The sequence below is a fragment of the Centrocercus urophasianus genome, unplaced genomic scaffold, assembly GCF_019232065.1.
Source record: "Centrocercus urophasianus isolate 14NV4802_14NV808 unplaced genomic scaffold, USGS_Curo_1.0 seq_15, whole genome shotgun sequence".
Taxonomy (NCBI): Eukaryota; Metazoa; Chordata; class Aves; order Galliformes; family Phasianidae; genus Centrocercus; species Centrocercus urophasianus.
The window spans coordinates 38,289,405-38,315,274 of NW_024884697.1; the positions used below are offsets into that span (position 1 = coordinate 38,289,405).

The window sequence follows — 25,870 nt, forward strand, 5'->3', positions numbered from 1 at the left end:
ATTGTGAAGAGACACTGGATGATTGTATCCGCTTGGTATTGCTGGCATAAACTGTTTTGAAATCTGAGGCTTTGACATGTTCTGTGGGTAGCAGAATGCAAGAATTCTGCAGTCTGCTGTCATCACAGAACATCTCATTTGTTCCGTGTGCAACCTATTAATAGCTCTCTGTTCAGGCTGCTTTTAATATGCATAGAGCTCTTTACTATTTTAATAATACACTTGTATTGCTGTTGTGCAACTGCTTGTGCAGGTACCCAATTCCTCTGCTGCCTACTTAGAAACAGTCCCATGTGCAAATAGTTCAGTCACTGTAGTAACATGGTTACTGATATATTTTAGGCAAGGTATTGCAAGCCTGGGTCTCAGTCTGACTTGGATCTGAAAAATTTCAAGAATATTATAATGAAGCATTTTTGTATGAGCATCCATCAGTTCTTTCTGTGAAGAAGCTATAACTCAGGAAACGTGATGCCAGAACCCTGAAAATTCTTCTGCAATCTTTCAATCACTTTCAAACAAACTCAGTCTGTTGAAACCTAAGTTTTCATGCCTGGTATAATAATGAAGGAAATCTTTCTCCTGCAACATTTTTATAAAATTAACTGAAATCCAGAATAAATTTTACTTGGTACTGAATGCTGGTGGCAGTTTAGAATTGCACTGATGAACGATGCGTAGCCTGAGTTCTAGCTTATACCATCTTGTTGCTTCTCTAAAAGCACTCTGCAGTAAGTGAAAAGAAACAGCATATGTTCGTTCAGTCATCCTTACATAAGAGCCTCTACAGCTTAGAATTTATTACCAATATACTGGTAAAGCTCTTGCCTCTTTAAGATTAGCATGCTATTCTCAGCACAGTGGACAAGAAACACCAGCAGTGTGATTTGTGTCATTGATACCTGAATCAGGTGAAATAGTTTAAACTGCTCTTATAGAAATGGAAGTTCATTTGTGTAGCTTGTATAACTTTGTAAACATGTGGGTGGTTTTTTTTTCCCCAAAATACGTAACTCCCATATATTACAGTGCCAACAAAGTTTTGCTACTTCTGTTTGTAGAGTATTAGTTTTTAGACAATTACTGAAGGATCAACTGGGAATAAACACCCTGGGAAATCATACATTAATTTTTATTAACATACCACTCTTCAATTTCTGCCCTTGTTGCAGCTGTCAGACCTGTTGGAAAATATTGCCTCACGTGCCTTGCCTGTTACTGGCCTGCTGGATTGCTTAGCATCTGAACTTCAACGATCTGAATCATAGGCAGTGACTTATTGTAGTTCAGATGTATATAGGCTAAAAGATACACATTTCTGCTATCAGTTTCTGCTTCCACTGAACCCATTTGGGATTATTGTCATCGATTTTACTGACATAACACCAAGTTCTAATCTGCATACACATATATTTGAAAAGATTTATATAGTGTATGTACTCCACAGTCAGCTTTGTATGACCAGCTGCTAAGCTTGCCAGTTTTAGATAAATAATTAATCTGGGCTTATTTTTCAGTGACTGTTTCTTTTTCTGCTAAATGACAATTTTGTACACCTACAGTCTCCTGGAATCTATGGAGTAAGGCTGATGTCATGAGCAGAATCCTGAGCAATCTGCATTTCCCATCGGTAGCATTTGCGGTTCCTTAGTCTTTGAATATGCCCAGTTAATAAAGTTGTGGTGGCACCAAGCCTCTCCTGGTTGAAGATCTTAAAAAAAGACTTTGTTGGGAAAATTAGGAACAGCAATTCTTTCCTTGCGGATCCTGGCATGTCTTGTCTTGCCTGTGATGGGTAACAGCTATCAAAACATTTTCAGTGCCTTGGTGGGGTTTTGGAGCTGTCCAAATACACTTTCCAACTCCCCTGAGTAACTGAATGGAAAAAAAAATGATATGTTACTGAGAAAATATTAGCATGAAATGATGCCATATTGATGAAAGCGCTCATCGTGTTAAGTGTTTCGAGTTTTTTTTGCAAAAAACTTGTGAAACAGCAGCAAAATTTTTCTGCAGAACTCAGGCAGGATAACTGTCATTCATTGACATATTTAAAAGAGAGGTGGTGAGAATTGCAACATGATCTGTGGTACGAGATTTGATGTAAACTTGCATCCAGTTCGGTGTCCTTTTCTTATACTGGTCATGATTTTGGAATTGAGAATCTCTACAGTGGATAATTTTGGATGATTTTCTGCATATGGGAAGTTTTGTCCTAGTTTTATTCAGCCGCCTGGTGTTCTAAATGGAGCCATATCTCTCATTAAAAGAAAAGAAACATAAATCTCGTCAGCTTTACTAGGTTGTTTTCCTTTCTTTCCCCAGATCCTGGTAAAACTATTTCAAATTTGCATGAAGGAACTGAAGTCCCTGTGCCTTCTGCTCCCCTGTTCTAGCTTAGAGAACACACTTGTTATGCTTGGCAAGCCATCACCTGAAGAGAAGTCATCTGGGAACTGTTTTATCTGCTAAGGTGGTACCAGCAGAGAGAACCTGCCATTGGAGGTAGGGAAAGGAGGGGAGCAGTGTCTCCAGGACTGAGCTTGAAACTGTTGGTTTAATCAAATGGCCACTCAGTGGCTCTGAGTTAGGTCCTCTGCTTCATGCTGCCTCTTGCTTGAATAGGTGCCAAAGAGCAATGGGTGCAGTGTACATAAAGAGGTTCCACAATGGCCCCTTTTGAATACTCACAGCAATTCAGTGCTGGCGTCTTTGCTAGGCCTTGTCAGCATGAGTATGTGCGAACTGTTGAGCTGTCTAACCTCTGCAGTCGTGATGAAGCAACTGCAAATTGCAAGAAAAAAAAAAAAAAAAGAAACAAACCAGAACCTCTTTAGAATTATGAATAAAATAAATAATTCTGTTTCCCACTTGAAGGATGGCTATTAAATTGCTCTGTGACGTTCTATGACATAATTTGGGTGCAATCTAGTGCAGAACTCATTCAAAGTCTCTTCATGTCTACTGTTGAATCTGTATTCCTTAAGTAAGTAAGTACAGCTTAAACTTATTTTTGCATTTATTTTGTTAGAAGTCCTTATAATGTACTTGCCATGGTGTTCAAATACCGGAGTGTTCTCAGCAGCGGGTGATAGGAAACCAAATCCTAGATGAAGATATAGGTCTCAAAGCTACCTCATTTTAGATGTTACTAGATTCTGTATCCAGCTCAGTAATAAACAGTCTGGAAGACCAGAGTTAAATCAGGTGAATCACCTGAATTTCCCCTATGCCACAGTGCCCCATCTATAAAATGCAAATAGTGTCTTCTGCTTCATAGCGAGGTTAAAAGACAAAGTCTATGAATGCTTATATGGGCCTTGTCTACTACAGAAAGTGGAAGTGCCCTGGGAGTTTGCACCTTTCTTTGTGCATGGAGTTTGCCTTGGAATGGATTTTTGTTGTACAGCTTCAACATTACCAAGAAGTGCAGGATTAAAAGCAAAGCGTGCGCATGAGCAGTGAAATCAATGAATACAGTGATGCAATCAGTAAATTATTCCATCTGCAACTGCAGTTATAAAGAAATATTCTTAGAGGGTGAGAAACTTTAATGGAATTTAGATGTTTGAACTTTCATACCAAATTCATTAAAGAATTACAAAATGTAATCACCACAGTGTATTACTGTAAGACAAACCTGTTTGTAGACCTAAATTCTCTCATGAGGAAGTAAAGAGCTTTGTTAGAAATGGGACATTACTTCTCAAAGCTTCAGACAGGTGCACTCGCATGGCTTTTATTGTTCACATATCTGATGGAAGAGCCGCAATGGAATTCCCTTTTCTCCCTGCCTTCTTACAACAATTTATAAACTTGACTTCTTTGATTGTCAGATATGAAAGTAAAGATAACAGCTCCCTAAAAGAGTATCTAAATCATAGAACCATACAATCATAGAATGGCTTGGGTTGAAAAGGACCACCATGATCATCTGGTTTCAACCCCCTGCTACGTGCAGAGTCGCCAATCACCAGACCAGGCTGCCCAGAGCCACATCCAGCCTGGCCTTGAATGCCTCCAGGGATGGGGCATCCACAGCCTCCTTGGGCAACCTGTTCCAGAGCATCACATCTGTGTGAAAAACTTCCTCCCACTATCTAACCTAAATGTCCTCAGTTTAAAACCATTCCTCCTTGTTCTTATCACTATCCTAAGCTCATCCTCTGAAATAAACTGTGCCAAATGGAGAGGTTTGTCAGCTGAAAAAGTTGTTTAGATCTTGTATGTACTCTCAGATTGAACATCAGCGAATAAACATCTCTTTCTGAATGTTTCTTTTGCACTCAGGATGGCCAGTTCTATATTTACTTTCAATGAACAGTCTTACACAAACATGAGCAACATCACTAGCATGCCAAGTCAGTGCTCTGCCATTCTCTCCTTCCCCTGTCCCAGACTCCATTCATCCATCCTGTGCTAGTAGGTGAACCTGGCTGTTTGTGACAGGACAGTTGTGCACTGAAGTCAGGTTACCATGCTAGGGGAAGCCTCCTGCTTTCTGTAAGTGCAGAAATGACTTCATACCGTCAGTTGCCATTTTCCGGGACTGCCCTGAGGTCGTGGTCAACCTGAAGCCGGCCGGCAGCGTTTCAGAGGAGCCGGGCATCATGCTGATGCCATGGACCTCACGGGGGGGAAACTGTCGTCGCCAGGAGGGGCCGCGCCTGAAGTTCTTGTCGTCGCTCTGTCGAGACACAGAGTTGTGTCGGATAAAGCCAAGGGAAATCTGCCATTGATCACCTGGCTGTTGCCTCACCCACCGACAGGTCTGGTTTGCAACAAGTGCCCTACTTTGCTGCACTGTGTCCAGTGCATTTGAGATGCTCTTACAAAAGTAAATGCTTTAAGAAATTAATACTAAACACTAGGGTGAAAAGCTTAAGTTGGTGACTTGACATGCTGGAGAATAGTTTCTTAGAAGTTAGGTCTCTTATAAATATAGTGGTTTGTTATGATATTTGTTGCAGTGGTTTGTTACTGCAGTTGGAGGCTTAAGTAAAGCTCTAGCATGGAATTAAACATGCACTGAATTGGTAGGTATCACACATTTTTGTCAAGCCCTTAAAATGTTTATTGCTCCTTGAACATTTCTGCACCAGAGTCTGACCTTGAGATGAATGTTTTCCATAGCTGTATTTGAGATTCCTAGGTAACTTCCCTCACTCTCACTGTGGGATACATTGATTGTCTTAAAAAAAATAACTGCCAGAAATGCACTTTTTCCTGTCCTCTGTTTTGTCTTCAAATAAAAGTTTGAAGTGGCCCAAAGAACAGGTTGCACAGACCTTTCAGGCCTTTCCCCATTGCCCCATCTACCCTCATCTTCCCATGCACCTTTCTATGTTTTTCCTCCATGGAAAGCATTCATCTTAAGAGTGCAGAGCACACATTAGTGTCCCATGTGCTAAGGATGGATGGATGGATATGTAGCCATATGGAGGCCACTTTGAAAACCTTGGTTTCCTAATTTATTTTTTTTTTAAACATCTGCAACAGCTCTTTTGAACCATGGGTGGATTAACATATCTTCATGCATTGCATTCAACTTTTATGTTTTACTGTGATAGTTTATAAATACTGAAAATAAAATTAATTACTTCCTCAAGTCGTCTTTCAGTTCCTAGTGCTAAAAGGTTGTTGTATTCTCTCTCAAGGATCTGCCGTGCCTAGAGATACCAAAGTCAACAATTAAAATGGTTGAAGAGGAATCAGTGGCAATCACGGGTACAGATTAACCAGAAGTAGTGTGAGCAGACTTGCCTGGGTGTTTTGCGTTGGAATCTGTAATAATAAAGCTAAACTGCTGTAATCAAAGTTCTCATCCAGTGCTATAAGGGAACCATGTACACCGCTTTCTAGAATATTGTTTGCGTATTCCCGTAGGCCGATTGCTTGGATCCAGCGGATGACGCGGTCATTGCTCCACACCAGCACATCTGTAAGAACATGACAGTGGGTCAGGGCCTGGTAACTAGTATCTTCCAAACTGTACAGCTGCATGCATTCAAAGTGGTTTAATTTCTGCATGGGGAACATCAGTAAACTATTAGCACAGCTCTAATGGCTTCAGTGACTCCCAGTGAAAACCCAAGGTGTGTGGGAACAGCTTTGCAGTTTTAGCTGCCTTCCCCTTACATGGTTGTTAAATGGTTGTTCTGAATGCTTTCTAAAGAAAATTGTTTCCCATGTGCCTCCAGAGGGCATCTCCAGAACATTGTTCCTTTCACCTCTTCTAGAGATCCATCGTCCATTTATCAGCTCTAAAGGAGCCTCTAGCTCACTGATTGATCACCTCACTTTGAGACAGATGAAATTAAAGCAAGCAAGGCCTGAGAAAACGTGGCAGGTGTAATGGGCACCCTCCAAACCCTTTCCAGTTCTTAAGCAAGATTTTACAGCTTTGTCATGCAGCACAAATACCCATTCTTTGAGGCTTCACTTGAGCATTTTGTATCAGACATTTGCGGGCTGTGCCTGCACCTGCAGAATCTGGTGGAAAGTTCACAGTGTTGGAGACTGGAATTATTATTAGTTCTGAAAGCTGGTTTTGCTGTTCAAGTCCATGGAAATTAGAAGGCTAAGGCAACAAAACGAGCTGGGAAACCGTTTAAGAGGATTTTGCTCTTGTAAAAAAAAGTACCCTGCCCTGTCCATTACATTAAAAGAAAGTTACTCCCACTGCTCTTTGTACCTGTGAGTGGGAAATACTGTACTGCACTTTGCGTTGTGGTGAAGGGTTTTCCTGAAGCCACAGAACAGCAGAGCTTTTCCCAGGAGCAGTGTTCTCCATCACATCCCAAACTTTGGTGTCAGGATGGGTCCAACCGCAGCCTGGCATCGCTGAGCCCAACCCCTGCCTGGTTGTGTCAGCAGGGTGCAGTTTGAAGGGTGATGTGTTGGTGGTTACCCTGCTCTCAGGTCTGCTGGAGCAACTCTGAGATCCCAGACCAAAAGCCAAAACCCCATATGAGAGTCCAGCCACAGCCACTCAGGCAGACCTGATGCCTCCAGTTCCAAGTCTTTGGCTTAGTGCATGCCATCACCTGCCCTCTCCAAAGATTTTTACCCTTCTGAATTCCCCCACACACCTTTTTCTTTCAGTTCTTCCAATAAGCGCTGCATTTGAAAGGCACAAACTGCTGTCACTCTCAGAGCTGGCAATGCTTGAGGAATCAAAGGATTCACTTTCAGCATGGAGGCAGGGGGGAGCAACAGCCCTAATTGCTACCCACAAAAAAAGAGAGCTGTGCAGCGAGGCTGCAACTGCTCCAGGGAGCTTTGTGCAGAAAAATACTTCTAAATCAGCTGCTAAATCCCCTAATGAGGTTGGTTCTGTTAGGAACTGCTCCTGTATATATGCATATTTTTCAAACAACTGCCTTGGTGGCCTCCCCCCCAGCAATCTCTTTGCAGTTCGTGCTGTGAACTGGGACATCAAATGCAAAGATTTGTCCAAGTGCTCAGGGTTAGGTGCCCCAGGGCTACCCGACACCTCTCACTGACCTGAGGCTGTTTGGCCTTCTGCTTCTGAGACTTAAAGATGGATAGGATCCGTGCCCAGCATCCCATTTAGCAAAAGGTGGACATCAAACCACTGTTCAGAACTGCAGCCCCAATTTAGCAAAGTATTACTGTGCCTAATTTAGGGAGAGGTTCTGTGTTCTGCCAACAGCTGGATTTGTGCAAGGTTTATTTAAAGCACATGCTTAAATGCTTTGCTAAGTGGCATGACAAGGGGGTTAATAGTGTGAAGCTTCAAAAGAAACATTCCCAGTATTCATTCCCAGGAACTATCACCTTTTATTTCATGCTGACTCATTTCTCTTCGCTTTTCCAGTTCTTTTCTATCATAATTCAATCTCTTTAAACACATGATTCCATATTGCAAGCTTGTTCTGTTATTTAAAGAGAAACATTTACAGAGTTAATAAAGAAAAATGTGAAGATGGGAACATATTTAGGATGTATTTCCTGCATGTCACATGAGCTGTTTCATGGGGCCCATGTAACAGGTCTTGAGAAAAAAAAGGAGAGCAAAATCATTAAAAAAAACTCCACAGACTTTAAAAATTGAAATGGACAAACCAAAATGAACATGTTTGAATACATGTTATAGCATAATTAACCTGAAACATTAAGAAAAGGCCAGGCCTTGGGAGACCAATTAAGTGTTTTGTCAAATCAGTCCTCAAAAAGAAGTGTCAGATAGCAAATTTAACAAAATCCACTTCTTGCCACATAGACATCATTTCTCCTGAAGTCAAAAGCCTTTATTTCCATATTTCCAATTTAGCTTCCTGACTGTGTCCCTAGATAACCCAAGTAACTGCCAATGTGCTTGCTCTGTGAGCAGATTTCATGTGCTGCACACAATAGCTTTTCATTATTACAAAGACTCAGGACTCCCAATCTTAGTTCAACATCTTCTGATAATTTAAGGCCATTTAATAGATTAACTATTTGTTTTTCTGTTATTAATGGCTTTGTTTATACATTAATGGTTCCCTGCTTATTATGAAATTATCTGTACCAGTATCTCAGTTATGAGACAGCATTGTGATGCAGTTGCTCTTACTGAAGGAGTCAGTCTCTCTGCTCATGTTTTTTGACACTCGGCACAAACTCCTCCATGAGGTTTTCCAGGCCAGAACTACAAATAGCAAGCACTGTTGCTCTGAGCAGCACTGAGTGCTGCATCTGACACGAGAGGCCTTGCATGTGCAGACATACCGATGGAAGCTGTCCACCATTTTCAAGTGCACACGCAGATCTTTCTTCGTCAGATGATCCAACATCCTCGCATCGACCAGGCACTCCATGAAGTAACTGCGGTACTGAGGTAAGCCCAGGCTGGGCAGCCATTCATTACCTATCCACTCGTGGTTCATGTCACCATAGGCCAGGGTCTAAAGAAAAATCAGTAAAAAAGAAAAGGGGGGGGGGGGGGGGGGGTTTATTTCCATAAGTTTGTTCTGGGTTGCACCACAGACTGAAGACTATATTGACATACTATGTTTGGTTCTAGCAAGACTTCTTAGCTTAGAAAATCAGTCTAAAGGAAAAACATGCACTGTTTTCATTATTTTGACATTTCATAATTCGGAGTTGTCAGCTACTCTGTTACCAATAGCAATACTTAGCATTTTTAATCTTGTTTGCTATCTGTGCAAAATGTAAACAACTGTTAGAACACAAAGTAATAGTTTCCATTTTGTCTTTTAAATGCATGCCAGTACATCACACAGTCCAAATGCGTTTGCTTCATGGTCTTACAGGCTGTCCATTCAACTTCTGGAATACATATGCTAGGCAGATCCTGCATAATGCTTGGTAACACAAACATGGCTGCAAGGAACCAACTGCAGTTGTGTCGCTCTGTGTCGGTGGGGGGAGGAGGCTGTGATTTCCCCAGTAGGAGCTAATGGCTTTTCTCATTTCTGCAATTCATTATTACTCCCGAGACTAAATGTTAATTTCATTTGTCAGCCAAGCTTACATGAGTGGTCTTCAGCAGGTGACAAAATACGATATTTTCAGCTGTCACCATCTTAAACATAAGTGCCTCGTAAGCTCAACTTTTAAAATGTGAGCAAGCCAGATTTCTCATAGAGATGAGACATGAAGCTACTACGTTGTGCAGCTAAGATTTCAAGAGGGTGAGGAAAAAGTATCTGAAACAAATACCTGCATGTGGTACTATTTTTTATATGGTTTGCATAATTAAGATGCAAAACAGATCAATTTTTCAAACTTTTTATAAGGGCACGGAGCTACAGGACAAGGGGAAGTGGTTTTAAACTGGAAGAGAGTAGATTTAGAGTAGATGGCAGGAAGAAATTCTTTACCGAGAGAGTGGTGAGACACTGGAACAGGTTGCCCAGTGAGGCTGTGGATGCTCCTCCCTGGAAGCATTCAAGGCCAGGAGCAGCCTGGTCCAGAAGGAGGTGTCCCTTCCCACTGTGGGGGGTTGGAACTTGGTGATCTTAAAGATCCCTTCCCACCCAAACCATTCAGTGATTCTATGATTCAGTGATTCTATATTCTATGATTCTATATTCAGAGAACAAAAATCCTCCAAGCTGAATGCAAGGACACAGCCTACTCCATTGAAATGACTGGTAAATGCTTTCTGCTAGCATTTGAGGTATCCCAAATGTCCAAATTCCATAGGATATTTTGGGCTATCAAACTATCAGCATTCATAATTTGCTGCTACTTATTTGAATGCTTTAATTCTTTATCATCCTTGGGATATTAACAAATCATATTAGTAATGGGCATGTAAAATAAAGGACTGTGTTGATGCCCTTCGAATCATTGTTTTGTATACCTCACAGCATTTCCTTTTAAGAAAAATATTTACATACGCATCTGTTTGTGCATTCCCTAGCAAACCTGTCTGAAGAAGAATTTTTTTTTTTTAATGAAGAATTATAGCATGTGCAAATTACAATTCAGTCTTTGAGATACTGTCACAATACCATTCTCTTTGACTATTGATAATGCGTTAATTACATTATTGTTAACCCTACATTCAAAAAAAATCATGCAAAAAGGTCATACCTGGGCCCAGCTGCCTTCTTCAGACTCTTTCTGTGTTATCAACAGGAAGCAATTAGTAAAGCAGGTAAAAAGACAATAAAAATGAGTTAAAAAGCAGATGTGGCTTTCATGCAAATGGCAATCTTACTATGATTAAAAACATATCTGAAAAATGTACTGTTAAAATTTCTAAACTCAAGTTACTTTCAATGCCTTGGGATGAGCTACCAGAAGGATTTACGAAGATTATAGCCATAAAATTTTAGCAGGGCAAATCTACCTGTGTTCAAGATACAAAATCTTTACAGTTTAGTGAAACTCTACATCATTATCTCAAATACTTTCTATGATTCATGATCAAAATACAGTCATTTCCTCTCCAAAACTGGGTGTTAAAAATGCAATTATTTGTTTCTAGTTAGATCTTGTAATGTTCACAATAAAATCTGTGTTCTTCTGAATAGACTGAACAGCGCTTTTCACACAGCAATTTTATGGCAAAAATATATTGTTCTGGTTGACCACTCAAACAGGATGAACTCTTCCTCTGGTCCATTGAGTGTCACTAAGTTTATTTTTACCAACAACATTCAGCTATTTCATTATTTCATTGAGTGAAGTTTCAAGTTGGCAGAGAAAAAAAACAATGTAGAACTTCAACTTTTAGGCTTGCACAATCTTTGTGATTACAACACCGTTTGAAATTTCTTTTGCTGAGAAACAACAGAATTGCTCTTTCTACTGGCATGCTTGGAAGCAGCCTACAGAAGCTGCTTTGAGCACTGCAGTAATGCTTACATGCAAAGGGAAGGACTAACCGTTTTAGCTGGAGCAGCAAGATTTTCCATTTCTTCATGGGTCACCCAAACATTGCCTGAGGGCTACGAGCAGGGCCCGCAGGGAGGCAGGAGGGATCCACATTAGGTAAGCAGTGGTAAAGAAGAAAGGCAGCACCACTGTAAGTTAACAGCGTATAGCATCACCATCAGCACAACCATCATCTTGCCTCTACCGAGCGGCAGTTAGAGACAACTTGAGACAATTTGGTTTGTTTCTTTGTTAGAGGAGTCCAAACAGATGTGATGGAATGTTTCAGCTAGCACTGATGGATGAGCACAGCCGCAAAGGAGAGAAGAATTAAAGCTGCATTTCACACGCAAGTAGCAAATACAACCTTTAGGTCATGGATTTATCTGTAGGTAAGCTTCATTTCTCAAAGACTTTCCAGACTAAATATTCTGCACACATCACAAGCTCATATTGTAATCTAAATAATGATTGCTTCCCCCACATTTCCAAAACTAAAATGTCAAGAGAATACGCTTGTAAGACTGCTGTTTTCCTCTTTGACCTGTTTTCATTTAGATTCTTGCAAGGACAATGAGATGATGCAGGAAATGGGTGGGAAGCCTGCTGTGCACACAAGGTGGAATATACTGTGCTTTTTTGGGGGCTGCAGTAAATTAACTCCTTTCCTGAAGAAGAGGGGAAGCAGAAAGATTTGGGATTCAGAAATGCGCAGTTGAGGGCAGTGCAGCATTTTGCTGCCAGTTACATAAGGAGAAGTCAAGAGCAAATTATTCCCAAGCTACTAGCTTGAATGTGTTGTTTTCTTATTTCCTAAGTGACAATCCTCTTGTGCTTTGAAATCAAAAATATCCAAAATAGATTTTGATAGGAAATGTATTTTTAGTAATTCAACACTGTATTGTGTCTGTAATATATACTCACATTATAATTTGTGACATTACCATGGTTAGGTTTTTCTGTGGGGAGGAAGTATCAGATGGGGAATTATAATTTTTGAAAGCCTCTTAGCAGTGCAAAGGTGAAAGGCCAACCAATGGGAACATTTGGGTCCTTTTGTCCCATATCTCAACTGCTTACATACCTCAATGGTTCTGGATAAATTACTAAATCCCTCCAAGGTATCTCAATTCTAATTTCTACCAAAAGATGCTTCATGAATTCCATGAAATTAGAAATTACAAAAGACAATTATTAACATTATTAATATCATCAGAAGTCCAGGCCGCACTATGTAAGCAGTAGTCTTTGTCTTTCACTTCTATGCCACGTTTCCCATTCAATCAAACCTTACTTTTTAACTTGTTCAGGAGTTTTTTTGTTGTTTCAGTCTCTGTTGCCTTCTTCATAGCCATCACCATCAGCCTTTCAGCATGTAACTCCCCTCTCATTGCCTTCTTTCTTTTTCTCCTCATCCATTTGGCCTGTTTTTCTCCATTTTCCATTTTAAAAAATGTCTTTTATCTACAGCACAAACATTTTTGCTCTCCCCCAATGCACTTTCAGGCTCTTTTTAATATATTCCCCCCTTTCCTTTCAGACTTATTTTATCTCTACTTCTTTCCTTCCCATGTGTTCCACTTCTGCCTTCTACGCCTCTAATCACTGCTTCTCCTAAAAGCATGAGGTACCTTCAAGCAGCCAAATCAGATCGTAAATCATTAGAAAGGGTACAAAAAGGGGAAAGGGAACAAGATTCAGAAGAGCTATATTCCTAAACAACCCCTTCTCCCTCCTGCATTACAAAACTCCACAAATGATAAAAATGGTAAACAACACAAAAAGACAATCTGATTTGGCTGGGATAGTTCACCTGAAGGAACAGAAGGGCAAACCTACAAGTAAAATTACAAATAAGGTAAATATATCAGTGATCAATAATCAAGTGAATGATGAACAAATGCTTCTCCATAAGACTGTTCATATTGAGTGGGAATCGTGGGTTATCAGAGTCACTCTGCTACTACCAAAGCCTTTCTGCAATCTCCTGCAGAATGAAGTGGGAAAGAAGTTATCTGAACAGAACTCACTGTTCTAGATGTTGGAGGTGCCGATGGGCTTGTGAGTGATACCATCTCCTGGATTGCTAATCGGAGTTTTAGGCGATGAAGAGGATTGCTGATTCCAATTTCTCTTTGAATCTCGGTGTCAGATAAAGCAGACATGATGGCTCCACTCTTCACATTGGCACGGCAGGCGGCCACATACCAAGCTGGCATTCCCAGCCAGAGCTGTTGAGACAAAGCACACATTTGTTCCAAGCACCACTTCATTTTTCAGATGAAATTAATCACTGAGGCACCTATCAACCTGAATAAGCTTAGTAATTCACACAAATGAATATAATTATCATAGCCTTTATTAAAATGAAATTGTTTCAAAAGCACTGAAATTGCCATGACTTCACAGGAACTCTTTATTGCTTCTATTGTAGCCAGACATTTAAAGCAAAGGAATCCTTTGGATTATTTTTTAGAGCTTCATCATCTGGGCTACTTCTTTCCTGTGCTCTCAAGCAAATTGTGGCACGAGTCAGCATCACTGGTAGTTTCATAGTCTTATCATGCACAGAAAAGAAACAAATAGGAATCATTTAAGTTATTTTTACCATTTTGTCCTAATCTGGTTTTCATTCTCTTTCCATGTTAGTCCCTATGGTATACTTATGGGGCACTTTTATCATTTGCCACTTGTATTTTCTTTATAGAAACAAGCACAGTACACATAACCAACCTAGTGAGAGCTGCGCATACTGCAAATCTAGGAATAAGCTGGTGTGGTAGTAACCTGACTGGAAAGACTGGTAAAAAAGTTACAGTGAGATGTGAGCACAACTACATCACCATGGATTCAGAAGATAAGTAACTGCCACTTCAGGTTTCTCTGCTTAGGAGACTTATTAGCCTAGGTCAGCAGCAGCCCTGTGTTTCAAAGTGGCACAGCATCCTGGTCCTTTCTTCTAAGAGGTGCTTTCCATCTCTAGCACTCTTGGAACGTACTCAGTACAAATTCTGCCATGTCTTCTGAGCTTCCTCACTGATATGACTATCAGTGTCTACACATCTTTGCTCCCAAAAGAGGTAATTCCATAGTAGGGCTACATACACATTGGAAGTTTTTGTCGTGGCGTGAAATACATTATACTATAAAGTGTGAAAAGCACATGTAGGCAGCAAATGCCATAACCACTGAGATTCTGAGGATAGCGCAATGGAAAACAAAGATATCTAGGTACTTAACTCTAGGTGACATTTTGGATTTTTTTAGAACGTAGTTCTTGCCACTGGCACTGGGAAGCACGTAGTGTAATGTGAGATTTCTGCTGTGCAGCAAAATAGTGAATATTCTAGTCTGAACCTGGAAAATATGATCTAATCTCAGTTTAGTTGCAATGACATAAAAAGCTTCTTGAAAATAAAAAATGAAAACAAGATTTACATAGATTCTGTATGACTAGGTCTAGATGTTCCTGCTCCGGCAGGGGGATTGGACTAGATGATCTTTTGAGGTCCCTTTCAATCCCTGACATTCTGTGATTCTGTGATATACAGTTGCACTTAAACAAAGACCCATGTGGAAACTACATATAGACTTAAAATATATTTAATACTTCCATTTAATTTGACTTCCATTTAATTATTTCTTTTTCATATTTGCGCTTGAAAAGCAGAGATGTATGAACACTGGGAGTTATTCACTCTGCAGAAACAGATTCCTGTGTTTGCTGCTCATTAGGTAAACTAGTTTTTTAACAAACAGCTGTCCCTATCAGAAAATGAAGGTGGATGAGAACAGTCCCTAAAAATAGGATACATTTACAGTATAGAATTCACACATAGGCAGTGAATCCACAGTTCAAGACTGATACACTTTTCTTTAGTTAAGAAAAGTCACAGTTCTTAAAATATATCTCAGCTATGTCTGTGCTACCTACAAATGACCAGAATAAATGCTAATGCTGAGAAGTTGAGCCCTGAAAAGCTTGGACATATCACAACTGCAATCACATCCACTACTTCAAATTGGCCCTTTGGCTCCTTTGATATTAATTTCAGTTTGTATTCCCAGGGTCACACATTACATTTTCCCCAGGAGAGTATGGAATGCACACAGTGTCTATCTGATGGCTGAATGCACTGATGCTCACTGAATAAATCCAACACTTCTGCCTCATTTATTTTTATCATCAGGACACAGTTTGCACTGGATACTGCAACATAACCTTTTGCATGAGCTTTCCTGTGCTACTCTCATTACGTTTCCCCAGAAATTCAGAGACATCAATTTTTCTTTAAAACATCTCTCTGAGGCATTGGGAAGCATCACTTTCACAGCTAAGAATCAAGGCAAAAAATTAAAAAAAAAAAAATCAGAACTTAAATTGCCAGAAATATCCCCACATTTTACATCACAGTGGAGGACTTTAAGGGACAAACTGTTTTCAGTACTTGGAAATGCTTAGACCTTTGCTGTGCACCTTACCAGTAATTGTAGTATTACAGTTGTCACTGTAATAGTGAATATTTCTGACTGATATAAATCTGGCTACACAACTGTCATACTTCCCAGAAAAGTCATTTGCCAGCCAAATTAACAAATGTTCCTTGATAGCAGTTTGTTTTTCTGGAAGAAAGATATCATCCCATTTTCCAAGGTTATGTCTGAATGCTTGAACAGCCTTTCTGTGGTTTTCATTTCATCCTTTTTCATTAAGAATCTTCAAATAAAATGTGAAGTGGAAGTTTTGTAGATGTCATCTTCTTTCATTCCTCACTCCTTACTTATTCCCTGAACATGCTTCTGTCAAAGCTTTGAAGTGGGGCTATTTTTTCTAGTTGCAGGGAAAAGTTCTGCAGATTATTTCTGATGATCAGACATGAGAATAGTTGGGAATACATGGAGACACTCGGTGCAGACAAAGAACAGATGCTACAGCTTTAGCCAACAAAGAGCTTGTCTCTGCACAGAGCTGGCGCCACATAGAAGTGATTGTCTATAATGTATGAGAACATCCTGACATTCTGCCTTCATGTTCCCCCAAGGTCTGGGTAGGTGTTTTTCAAGTAGTTCTTTCACCTAAAACTAAAATTGATTTTTGTCAAAATTGGTAGAGACTTCTGCTGAAGAATTTTCTCTTGATGTATTCCAAATTCCATTCATATACACCCTCGAAATAAAGGATAGCCCTCAGCACCTCAACTGATGGTGGAGATGAAGGAAGTGCCTGTCATAAGGATTTCAATCTGCATCTCCCACATTTCAGGTGAAAGTGAATAATAAACAATTCCTTCTGTTTGGAATGATATCTAGGTAAAGAAGTGGCCCACCAGTGTGAGAAGTGCTTACTTCCAGCCAGGCGACCACCGTAGGCCCATCCCACTGGGCAAAGGGCAAACCCTTTCTCCGAGCTTCTTCCAGAAGTTCATGTCTAAAAATGAATCAAAAGCTGTTAAATATGCAGATCTGTGTATAAAGACAATACAGATGCAACCGTGCCTCATCATTAAGGGTAACAACAGTGAAGCACAATGACAGGCATAGAAAAGGCACAGAATTCACAATGAACATCATAGCTCCTTCTCTTGCTTGAACATATTCCTTATTCTATTCCTAACTTTTTTTTCCTTAGTGAATTTTGATGTCCTTTGTCCATTTTGTCACCTAACATACAAAAAGTTTCTATGTGTACTGATCTGAAGCAATAAAGAATTGGGGTATTCTCTATTCTCAGACAATAGAAGACATTGGGAAACTGGGAAAATTCTGGGATTCCTCCTGAGCCTAGTTTAGCTGTGGTCTGGTCATTACTCGAAATGTGCCCAAATGGCCAGCTTTCAGATCTTAGCTAAGACTGGATGTAATGCAGCAGAATCTGTGGATTCTTTGTGTTTGAAACACAAAACCTTGTTGTACTGGCCATGTACAATTTTGTGGCCTCTGGAATACAAGAATGGAATGGAATACAATGTTCTGCATCTTAAATAAGCCATCCATGTTTAATAAAGAGTTGGTTAAATATTTTGTAGTTGCACATTATTAGTTTTTGTCTTGTTTACACACAAAGAAAATCCATGTGGTTTACTGAGGTACACGTTTTCATGATTATAGAATTTGCTTTCTCAATTTTATACATACCTATGGATATACTTTTACAGAACTGAACAGATACCAATCCAACTACTGCCTCTGCAGCTTCTTTGGACTGCAATGAATGTATATAAAAAACTGTGGCAAAAGTACCACTCCCAAAGCTTAAAATGCACTTCTAATACAGTAGTGTTAAATATTTTGTAAAGTATAGGTCTGTCAGCCACACTGTCAGGAAAATGTTCTATATTCAATGTGTTCAACTACTTGACCAGGCGTCTAACTGAGCACCGTTGTATTAGGCAGCATGAATAAAAGTCCCTTTGTGGTGGTGGCATAGCAGAAGTGGTCCTTCTGTAAGTTGTTTCTATTTCCTGATATTTAACAACATATTCTCAGCAGTTTCCTACTGAGCAAAACACAAAAGAATGCTCTCAGCAATAAGGTGTGGTGAGAACAAAATTAGATAGAGACTATGCTAATGGAGTATTAAAATTTGCTTACATTCCCACCCAACAAGGAAATCTTGGAATTATAGCTCCAGCTTTGTCCTCTGTTATTACTACAGCCTTTGTGGTTCAGTTATCCCACGGCAATTCTTCACTGCCTAAGCAGCCTTTCAAGTATATGTACTGCAAAATCACAGCAGATAAAAGCAATTGAATGATCTTACAAGGAGTGTTGCTTTGGGGATTTTTGCACTGCTAAGGGGCTAGATTGAGACAATTTGGCTTTAGTAAAAACATGGAACTCAAACAGCAATTTTGCAAATGCGTTTAAATCCCTCACTCTCAGCATTAATAGAAAGACAGTTGCTTTAGTTTCTTTGTTGCTGCTGTGGTAATGTACAATAGTACAGATTCTTGACAGCTTTACTGAAGCTTATTTAGCTTCTCCTCCTACACATCTTTTGCAGCACAGCTCTTTAGCTGATCCACTGCCACCTGGCTGTCCAAAGACACTGAAGAGCTACCCTTGCTTCCTACGATGGCACAGTCCTCTGTAAGATGAGAAAGACTTGCTACTTGGGCACCCAAATGTGACGTTATACCTTCAATAGCTGGAGAGTCCCATACTCCCAGGAAGACCAGCAGTGTGGGCCAATAGAGGCATATACTCGTTGCTTAGTAAAGCAGAGCTGAGGTATGGCCACTATCAGCAAACAACCACATCTCAGATATCCGCAGATGGGGAATTTGGGTTCAGCTTTCCCCGAGAGATATCTTTGCAGGGTGCTTGCGATCTAGCCTGGCTATCCCTCAACACCCCAAGGAGATGGCAGATCTCCTGGGGCCAGCAGGATTGCTAGCTGGCATAGCTGTCCTCAGGGAGAGCCAAGTCTTTGAAGCTACCCCCTCCTCATCTGTCTGGGTTCAGTATCACAGGGCAAAACACAGATCCTACAGATCCCCACAGGAATTTGTCCTTCTCTAAAGCCAGCCCAAGCCCAGGGTGCAGCTCCTTCTCTCTGGCCTAAAGTCTCTTGGAATCACCACCATCAGAAGAACCTGATTCTAGATTTTTCCTTATCTGGGGTATTTCTCTTTACCCATCACATCTGAAAGAAGTGAGCTGGCTATCACAATAAATAAATAAGATGGAAATAATGATTTTGAGGGCCACTGGCCACTTATTCGTGAGAGTCTTCTGCTCAGAGCAGGACGGCAACAGCATACGGTCTCCAAGGAAATGAGGTTCAGGAAGAACTTGTGGCTTATCCTTTAATTTGGTGTTAAATCCCTGTGTGGCCTCAGGAACTGAGGCGCTGCAGAAGGTGCCTTGTCTCTTTAAGTTCTCATGTCCATGAAAAAAGTTACCTTCCTTATATTGGAACCATAATTTAAGTATTTCTAGGGAGCTTCCTGTGACTTTGCAGCATCGGAGTTGGCCTGAGGCTTGTTTTGTACGCCGAACACTACTCAATGCACCCTTCATGAGTGGGAAAGCACTTCTACTTCAGAGGCAGTCTGGCTCACTCAGCTAAAGGAAAATATAGCTGCAGTTATTGATTCTGCCTGAAGAAAATGGGAACAGAAATAAGACACTATGCTATAGCTAAAGACTACAGTATGATAAACATATAATTCAAAGATTGGCTTGTAGGAAAAAAGAGCTTTGGTTTGAAAATACATCTAGTGTAAAGCTCAAATTCTCTTCTCAGCCATGCACAGGGAATACAGTCATCATTAGGCCTGAGCCTCACTTATTTATGTGGAATACTAAAAGGATTTTTTGTAATATTTCTTTCCCTTGAAAATAATTTCATGCTTCAAACTTTCATTTCCTTCCCTAGGATGTTTCATTTAAATGCCTCTCCAATATTAAAGATCATTTAAATTATATTTTACTCTTTTAAAAACAGTGTGCTTTGACTATTTGTTCATATAAATCAGGAGTTCTGCATCACCTGAACCTACAATTTCTAAATCAGAACTAGGAGTTTCCATCTCTTGACTAAGAGAGATATTCTTTAGTTGTCAGTCATAGCAAATTGTCTTTGGATATGAAGTAATATAGGAAGTTCTTGGAATTCAGTTCTACCAAAATAAATTGCAAATTACATGTAGGAAAAAACATGTATTGCTTTGACCTATAGTACAAATCCTAAGAAAAACGAATCGGGTAATCTGCTTATTTTAGAACAGAATCTGAGTATTTTAGAACAGACAGAATGAAATGAAGTGCTTTCAGGTTAGTCAGTAGCTTCCTGAGCCAAAAAAAAGAGAAGGTATCCAGATACGACTGTGGCAACTGTAGTGCTATTCTCCTTACAAAACCAGACAACTGATCACAGGAGGAGGAGAAATAAACTACATAAGCTTGTCACTCCTCCTTCCTTTCACTACAAATACAAAGATTAGAGACAGCGAATAGCATGGTACAGTTTCTCTAATGTTGAAAATGCTTTGCAGGGGAATGTAGGGATATTCTCCTAAAGCTGACAATAAAGTACTACATCTTACAGTGTGTCCACTTTGTACTGGTAAGGAGGTAAGGAATTAAAATGTAATTATTTCCATACACATTTAGTTTTTTGGCACCATATGAAAACAAGTTGATAAGGGAGAATTGACATTAATTAAGCATTACTAGAAATAGTATTATTTGGCAGATAAGGCTTTAAACCACTCACTTCTACTGGAATGAATTCCAAATTAATGCCATATTTTTCAATATAACATTATTATTGTTCAAGAATAAAATCCTTTTCCACTGTGGAATTAACAGCAATATGCTACTTAAAAAAAAAATGCATTGTTACCCCAAGTCATGTTTTGCAAAGTAAGGAAATTACATGAACATTGACTACGTAGCATTTTCCCAAAATTTGAGAGATGCTTATATTCATCTGTTTTTTGAGTGCCTCAGAATGTGGTCTGTTCTCTCTCTTTCTCTCTCTCTTTTTTTTTTTACAAGCCAGAAAAGAAAAATGCCACATTGTGTTGCAGAGTTATGCGGCAGACAAGTGGACTTGCTTTCCCAGCACTGATTTAATTCTCTCCAGAATTACTTCTTAATACTTTTATGTTGACCCATTTTCTTTAGCATCACTCTTATGCGCACCAGGAACAACTACATACCACATAATGTAGCGCATAACTGTTTTATGTCATGAGGACTATGAATGCTGCAACATCCCTCTGGACATGAAGGGTACACAGATGCAGAGAAGGGAAAAATTATAAGACCAGAATTATGTTATTCTTGACATTTTCTATTTCTCATATATTCCTCCATTACACAGGGGTAATTTTAGTTCCGTATCAGAAGCCCTTACCAACTCATCACATAAAACTCAAGGAACTTTATTAAAAATAAGACTGTTCTTCAAATAGAATTTGTGTGGGAAGTTAAGAAAATCTTGATTTAAAGCATGTCATTCAATGACATTCAATTTTCTTCATGAAGATGGAGCTTCTCACCATGAGGCAAAACAAGAAATAACAGCCTAAAATTTTGGACATGTATAATCCAAACACTCCATATATTACAGAAACTGGACCCTAACGCTGTCATGAAGAAACTTGAATATAAAAAGTATTTCAACACAGACCTTCTTATTTTTGCAAGTAATAGCACTTACTGTGAAAGTTCTAGTAAGTTCACAAGAAGAGTCTTCAGGAATGTTATATTATGCATATTATAATGACTCAGTTAAAATGTAAGCATAAATGTGAGATAAACTGAAAACGAGGCACAGTGAAATCAAGACCAAATAACGATAGTAAAATAGAAGCAGAATTTATCTAGAAATTTTGGCCAATGGGTGATTTGGATCCCATAAAATGAACTTTTATTTTAATTTTAAAATGCTTTCCCAAAAAGACAAGTGGAAGAGTTTGCCTTGCAGACTCTCTTATTACTGTTATCATTGCTACCATCAGTGTTATTATTATCAGAAATACTGAAATATTTAGTTTACATCCAAATACTAAAAAACTGTTTTCTAGAAGATAAATGCACACAAGATATACTGTTTGCCTTAGTAATTCTATAATTTCAAGGTAAGATTAAACACATCTGTCTCTCATTTGTACAGCATTGCCATAGCTAATCTACTCGCATTCAAGAACACCAAAATTTAGGACAGAAGATTTCTAATGAATTGAAATGAAGATTTAAGTTTTATCTTTTGTACTGCCTTTTCCTAAATATTTGTAAGAGACCAGAATCATGAGGGTAGTGTCATCAGATGACAAAATAAACTGGTTGAGATTAGCTGTACTTATATAAATTAATAATGGCACTTACATAAATTAATAATTGCATTAAATGTCTAAGGCAAATAAGTTTTTTATCTACATTCTTCCTGCAGGGCTATAAATATTTTTAAACAATGAAGTAGGGGAAAAAAAAATAAAAGACTCAGACATGATATTGCTGTATAATACCGATTTAATTTAATCAGAAAAGATGCATCTGACTTCTAAAGACTACAGTAGTTAAACACTGAGTAAAATTTGGATGCAACTTGGGCTATCAGGGACCCTGACTTTTAAATCAGTTGAACTCGTTTCTCATTCTTCCTCCTTTTTGACATTGCGCATAATAGGAGGGCAAAATGATGGGCAAAATTCAATTTCCATCTTTACAAAAGTTTTTGTAAAGTAAACTTTTAAGAAGTTTTCAGCAAAGAATGACTGAGAGATGAAAACAGGCCTGAATCAAGAAGCTACTAACAAATAGAAGGTTTTAAATTTATAAAATGAAGAAATTCAATTTTAAGTTTAGCGCAATACAATACAGATTAGGAAAGTAGATTTAACTCTTATTGTTCCATTCATGTGTACATAATAAGCCTTTGCAAGCTAAGGGGGGACATTCTTTAACTGAAGGCATACATTAAGCTAATGGATACATATCTAGGAATGCTTAATTTATGCCCTGAAAATTAGACCTACAGAGAGTGACTATGAAAAAAATAAAACACTTGTGAAATAAACAGACTTGCACAATGTATAACCTTGCAATCTTATATGTAGTGCTCTAAATTAGAGATGCCTGGAATTCCCAGGTTGATTAAATCTTACCAAGTCTAATTTTACGAAGCCATTTCATAATCATACATTCTAAGTTAATGTGGTAAACCCTGCTCCCTTCAAGCTTTTCTGTCTTTCCAGCCTTCAGGAAGTGAGAGCTGAAACATTGTTTGAATGCAAGAAATTTTCTCCCTAAGCTCTGCAAGTAATTCAAGAAGAAATAACATTCGTATGGTAGATAAAAGAGGAGTTAGAAATTTTAAACTTGATATAAGGGTAACAATTAAAAAAAAAAAAAAACTTAAAAAAAAACTGGTGAAAAAGAAAGTAAGAGCATATGCAAAATGAAATATTACTGTACTGCTATATAGCATGAGGGTTTAAAAAGGAAAAAAGAATGTTTTCTGGATTACTTACTTAAGTGTTTGGGAGTTTGAGTCCTCCGGGATTTAGTATAGCAAAATATATATGAATAAATGTCTTTAGTATTTTGGGCCATTTCTGTTGTGATTTTTCCACTGACTTAAACTTTAAATGTCTTTATAATTCTGGGCTTGAGATTGCCCAAAATGTGTTTAAGAACTTCTACAGCAGTTACTTACAAATAGTTTCTTCATTATGTTCAGCCTTGCAGGAACAAGTCCTAAATTTCTGTGTGCTTTCAATACTTTGAAAAGTTTCATTTGGGTCATTTTTCTGCATGATATTGTTATACAGGAGTAACAGAAGAAAAATAAAAATTAAAAAAAAAAGGAAAAAGAACACAGAAGAGAAAAAGAAGAAATAAGAACAAAATATAGAATACAAACATGGTGCTGAAAATGAATATGTTCAGCAGCCATGGTGTTTTAACTTACCCAGATATGCTTTTCATGAGATGAAGAGAGATGAATGGAAAAAAAAAAGTACATAAATGTTAATGAATATACAGTAGTTCATAAAGAAACCATATGATAGACAAAATAATAATAGCAGTATTACAATTACCAAAATCTTTCTAAATGGTCTCTGAATATTTTAAAAAATTATGTGTTCTTTTGAAGAACAGACGCATTTTTCAAAATGAGATTTTTATTAAACTGATGTTGGTTATTTATTAGGTATCAACTCAGCAAAGTGCATCTGCAAAACATATTTGTACCAAAGATCTGTAAATATGGTTAATGTGGAGTAGATTTTTAACTTAAAGTTTGCTGCTCTGTTTGGAATAATTTCATTCTGGTTTGAGTGTTTTTCCCTCTAGGTAACCTATTTTTGCCAATATAATTGATAACAGTACCTGTACGAGAAACCAGGATGCATCGATAATAAAATTTCTTCAACATCCTCTAATTGCCATCGTAAAAAGAAAACTATATGCCGGAATGAAATCCAGATATCTCAGAATTAAATTATATTTCTATTAACTCTTGATTTACAGAGATATAAAAGGGTTTGGTAGGTACAGCTATAGAAGAAAACTTTGAAGTGAAATGCCTGTGCTCTGATTAATTACAAAGATGTTGTATTCATTTCAGTAAGTTTAGCAGCGAGCTGGTTCCAAGATCTTGAATTTTGTTTCTGTGTTTGTGTGTGAGAAGCAGAACAGCTGTGAGAGAGAAGAAAAAATACAAGACAGAAAAGTAAATGAAAACAAATGACAAAGTCATACAAAGATAGTTTAAGAAAGGAAAATTAAGAAATGGGAGGACAGTGAAGGTATGGAATATAAATAAAGGACTAGAAAACTAGTCAAGCAATTACCAGGTGTGTTGGAGGGACCATTAAGATTGAATATGCATCCTCATGATTTTGAGGGCAAAATTCCATCATCTTTATTTTCTACTGAGAAAGAAGTACTGGCTGACTTGAACTCTTTTGCCTTTCATTTTGGACCTTCCAAAGTCTATCAAACTGTATCCTACATCTTCCTCTGAATACTCCTTTGGATATGGATAGAGAGTAATAAAAAAGATTAATCAGAATGTGATCAATTTGTTGGCAGCTTCAGTCAGTTGGAAGTTTTCAGCTGCCTTAGTGTAAGTTAAGGGACCTGCAGACTGTCTTCCCTATTACATCAGAGGATCAAGGATCATCTTCTTGTTTCCTGAGCATATTGTCCATAGAAAAATAAAATGCTAGAGAAAGAAATGGATCTTTAAATTTGAACTCAGTTTTTCATAAGTCAACAACTTCACTACCATTTTATTGAACGAAGATAACAATTTCCCTCAGATGTATACTAAAGACATGTAGGTATTTTTTTTCTGCTGCTGTTTTTAGTAGATTCTTCCCTTAAACAGTTAATTGGAACTGATATTTGCATCTGCAGGAGATCAGCTGCATGTTTGCAAGTAGATGTTTATATTTGTCAAGAAGTCTCAAATTGCAGTTGATACACCTGTGTTGATAAGGCAGGGAATTGGGCTTTGTCAGATTTTGCTTGAATAGAAAATGTAAATAGTTGAAATAAGTTGTATGGAGAAAAGATTAAAAAACTCTTGACAAAGCATAAAAATATTATTTTAAAAATTCAGTTTCCTTTTAAAATGAGTTCAATATAGATATTATTTATGATGTTCTTTCAGACACAATGCATTGTTTCAGTTTCTTCATCTTTACAGTAATAAGAGTAAGATTTAACAATCCTCTATGCTTGTAACGCTACAATAGGAAGGAATTCCCCAAGTACAGTACTTAATTTAATAGAAAGATACAATTTTAATGTTGTGAAAGCTTTCACTGGCTATTGCAAAGAATTTTTCATTCAAGGAGTGAAAATATATTTGGCAAAAAAAAAATTAAAAAAATCATATTTACGTATATCTGAAGGACTAGAACCCAATCCAGCCATGGCAAAACCTTGGTAGCTACAGCATACAATCAATGATTTCATCAGAATGCTGAAAATCAGTCCCTCCTCTACTGGAATGGGAAAACAGAAAATAACAGGTACTGAACATAGTATTGTT

The 25,870-nt window shown here is 38.3% G+C and overlaps 1 protein-coding gene across 6 annotated transcripts in view; it reads right to left on the bottom strand.

The window, feature by feature from the left end:
* The window catches only part of PPFIA2 (PTPRF interacting protein alpha 2), a 284,143-nt gene that overhangs the window by 2,548 nt on the left and 255,725 nt on the right, over nt 1-25,870 (bottom strand). For 2 of the 6 annotated variants that reach the window (XM_042815463.1, XM_042815459.1), the window contains 10 exons: nt 23,777-23,785; nt 16,699-16,780; nt 13,383-13,583; nt 10,567-10,596; nt 8,734-8,909; nt 7,801-7,898; nt 5,764-5,939; nt 5,601-5,669; nt 4,528-4,687; nt 2,692-2,784 (listed from right to left, as the gene is read on the bottom strand). In XM_042815463.1, coding sequence (XP_042671397.1) covers nt 2,726-2,784; nt 4,528-4,687; nt 5,601-5,669; nt 5,764-5,939; nt 7,801-7,898; nt 8,734-8,909; nt 10,567-10,596; nt 13,383-13,583; nt 16,699-16,780; nt 23,777-23,785 — 1,060 coding nt within the window. In that variant the 3' untranslated portion in view covers nt 2,692-2,725. The remainder of the gene's footprint in view (nt 1-2,691; nt 2,785-4,527; nt 4,688-5,600; nt 5,670-5,763; nt 5,940-7,800; nt 7,899-8,733; nt 8,910-10,566; nt 10,597-13,382; nt 13,584-16,698; nt 16,781-23,776; nt 23,786-25,870) is intronic. The other 4 variants (XM_042815464.1, XM_042815462.1, XM_042815460.1 and 1 more) reach the window with 3 other exon arrangements.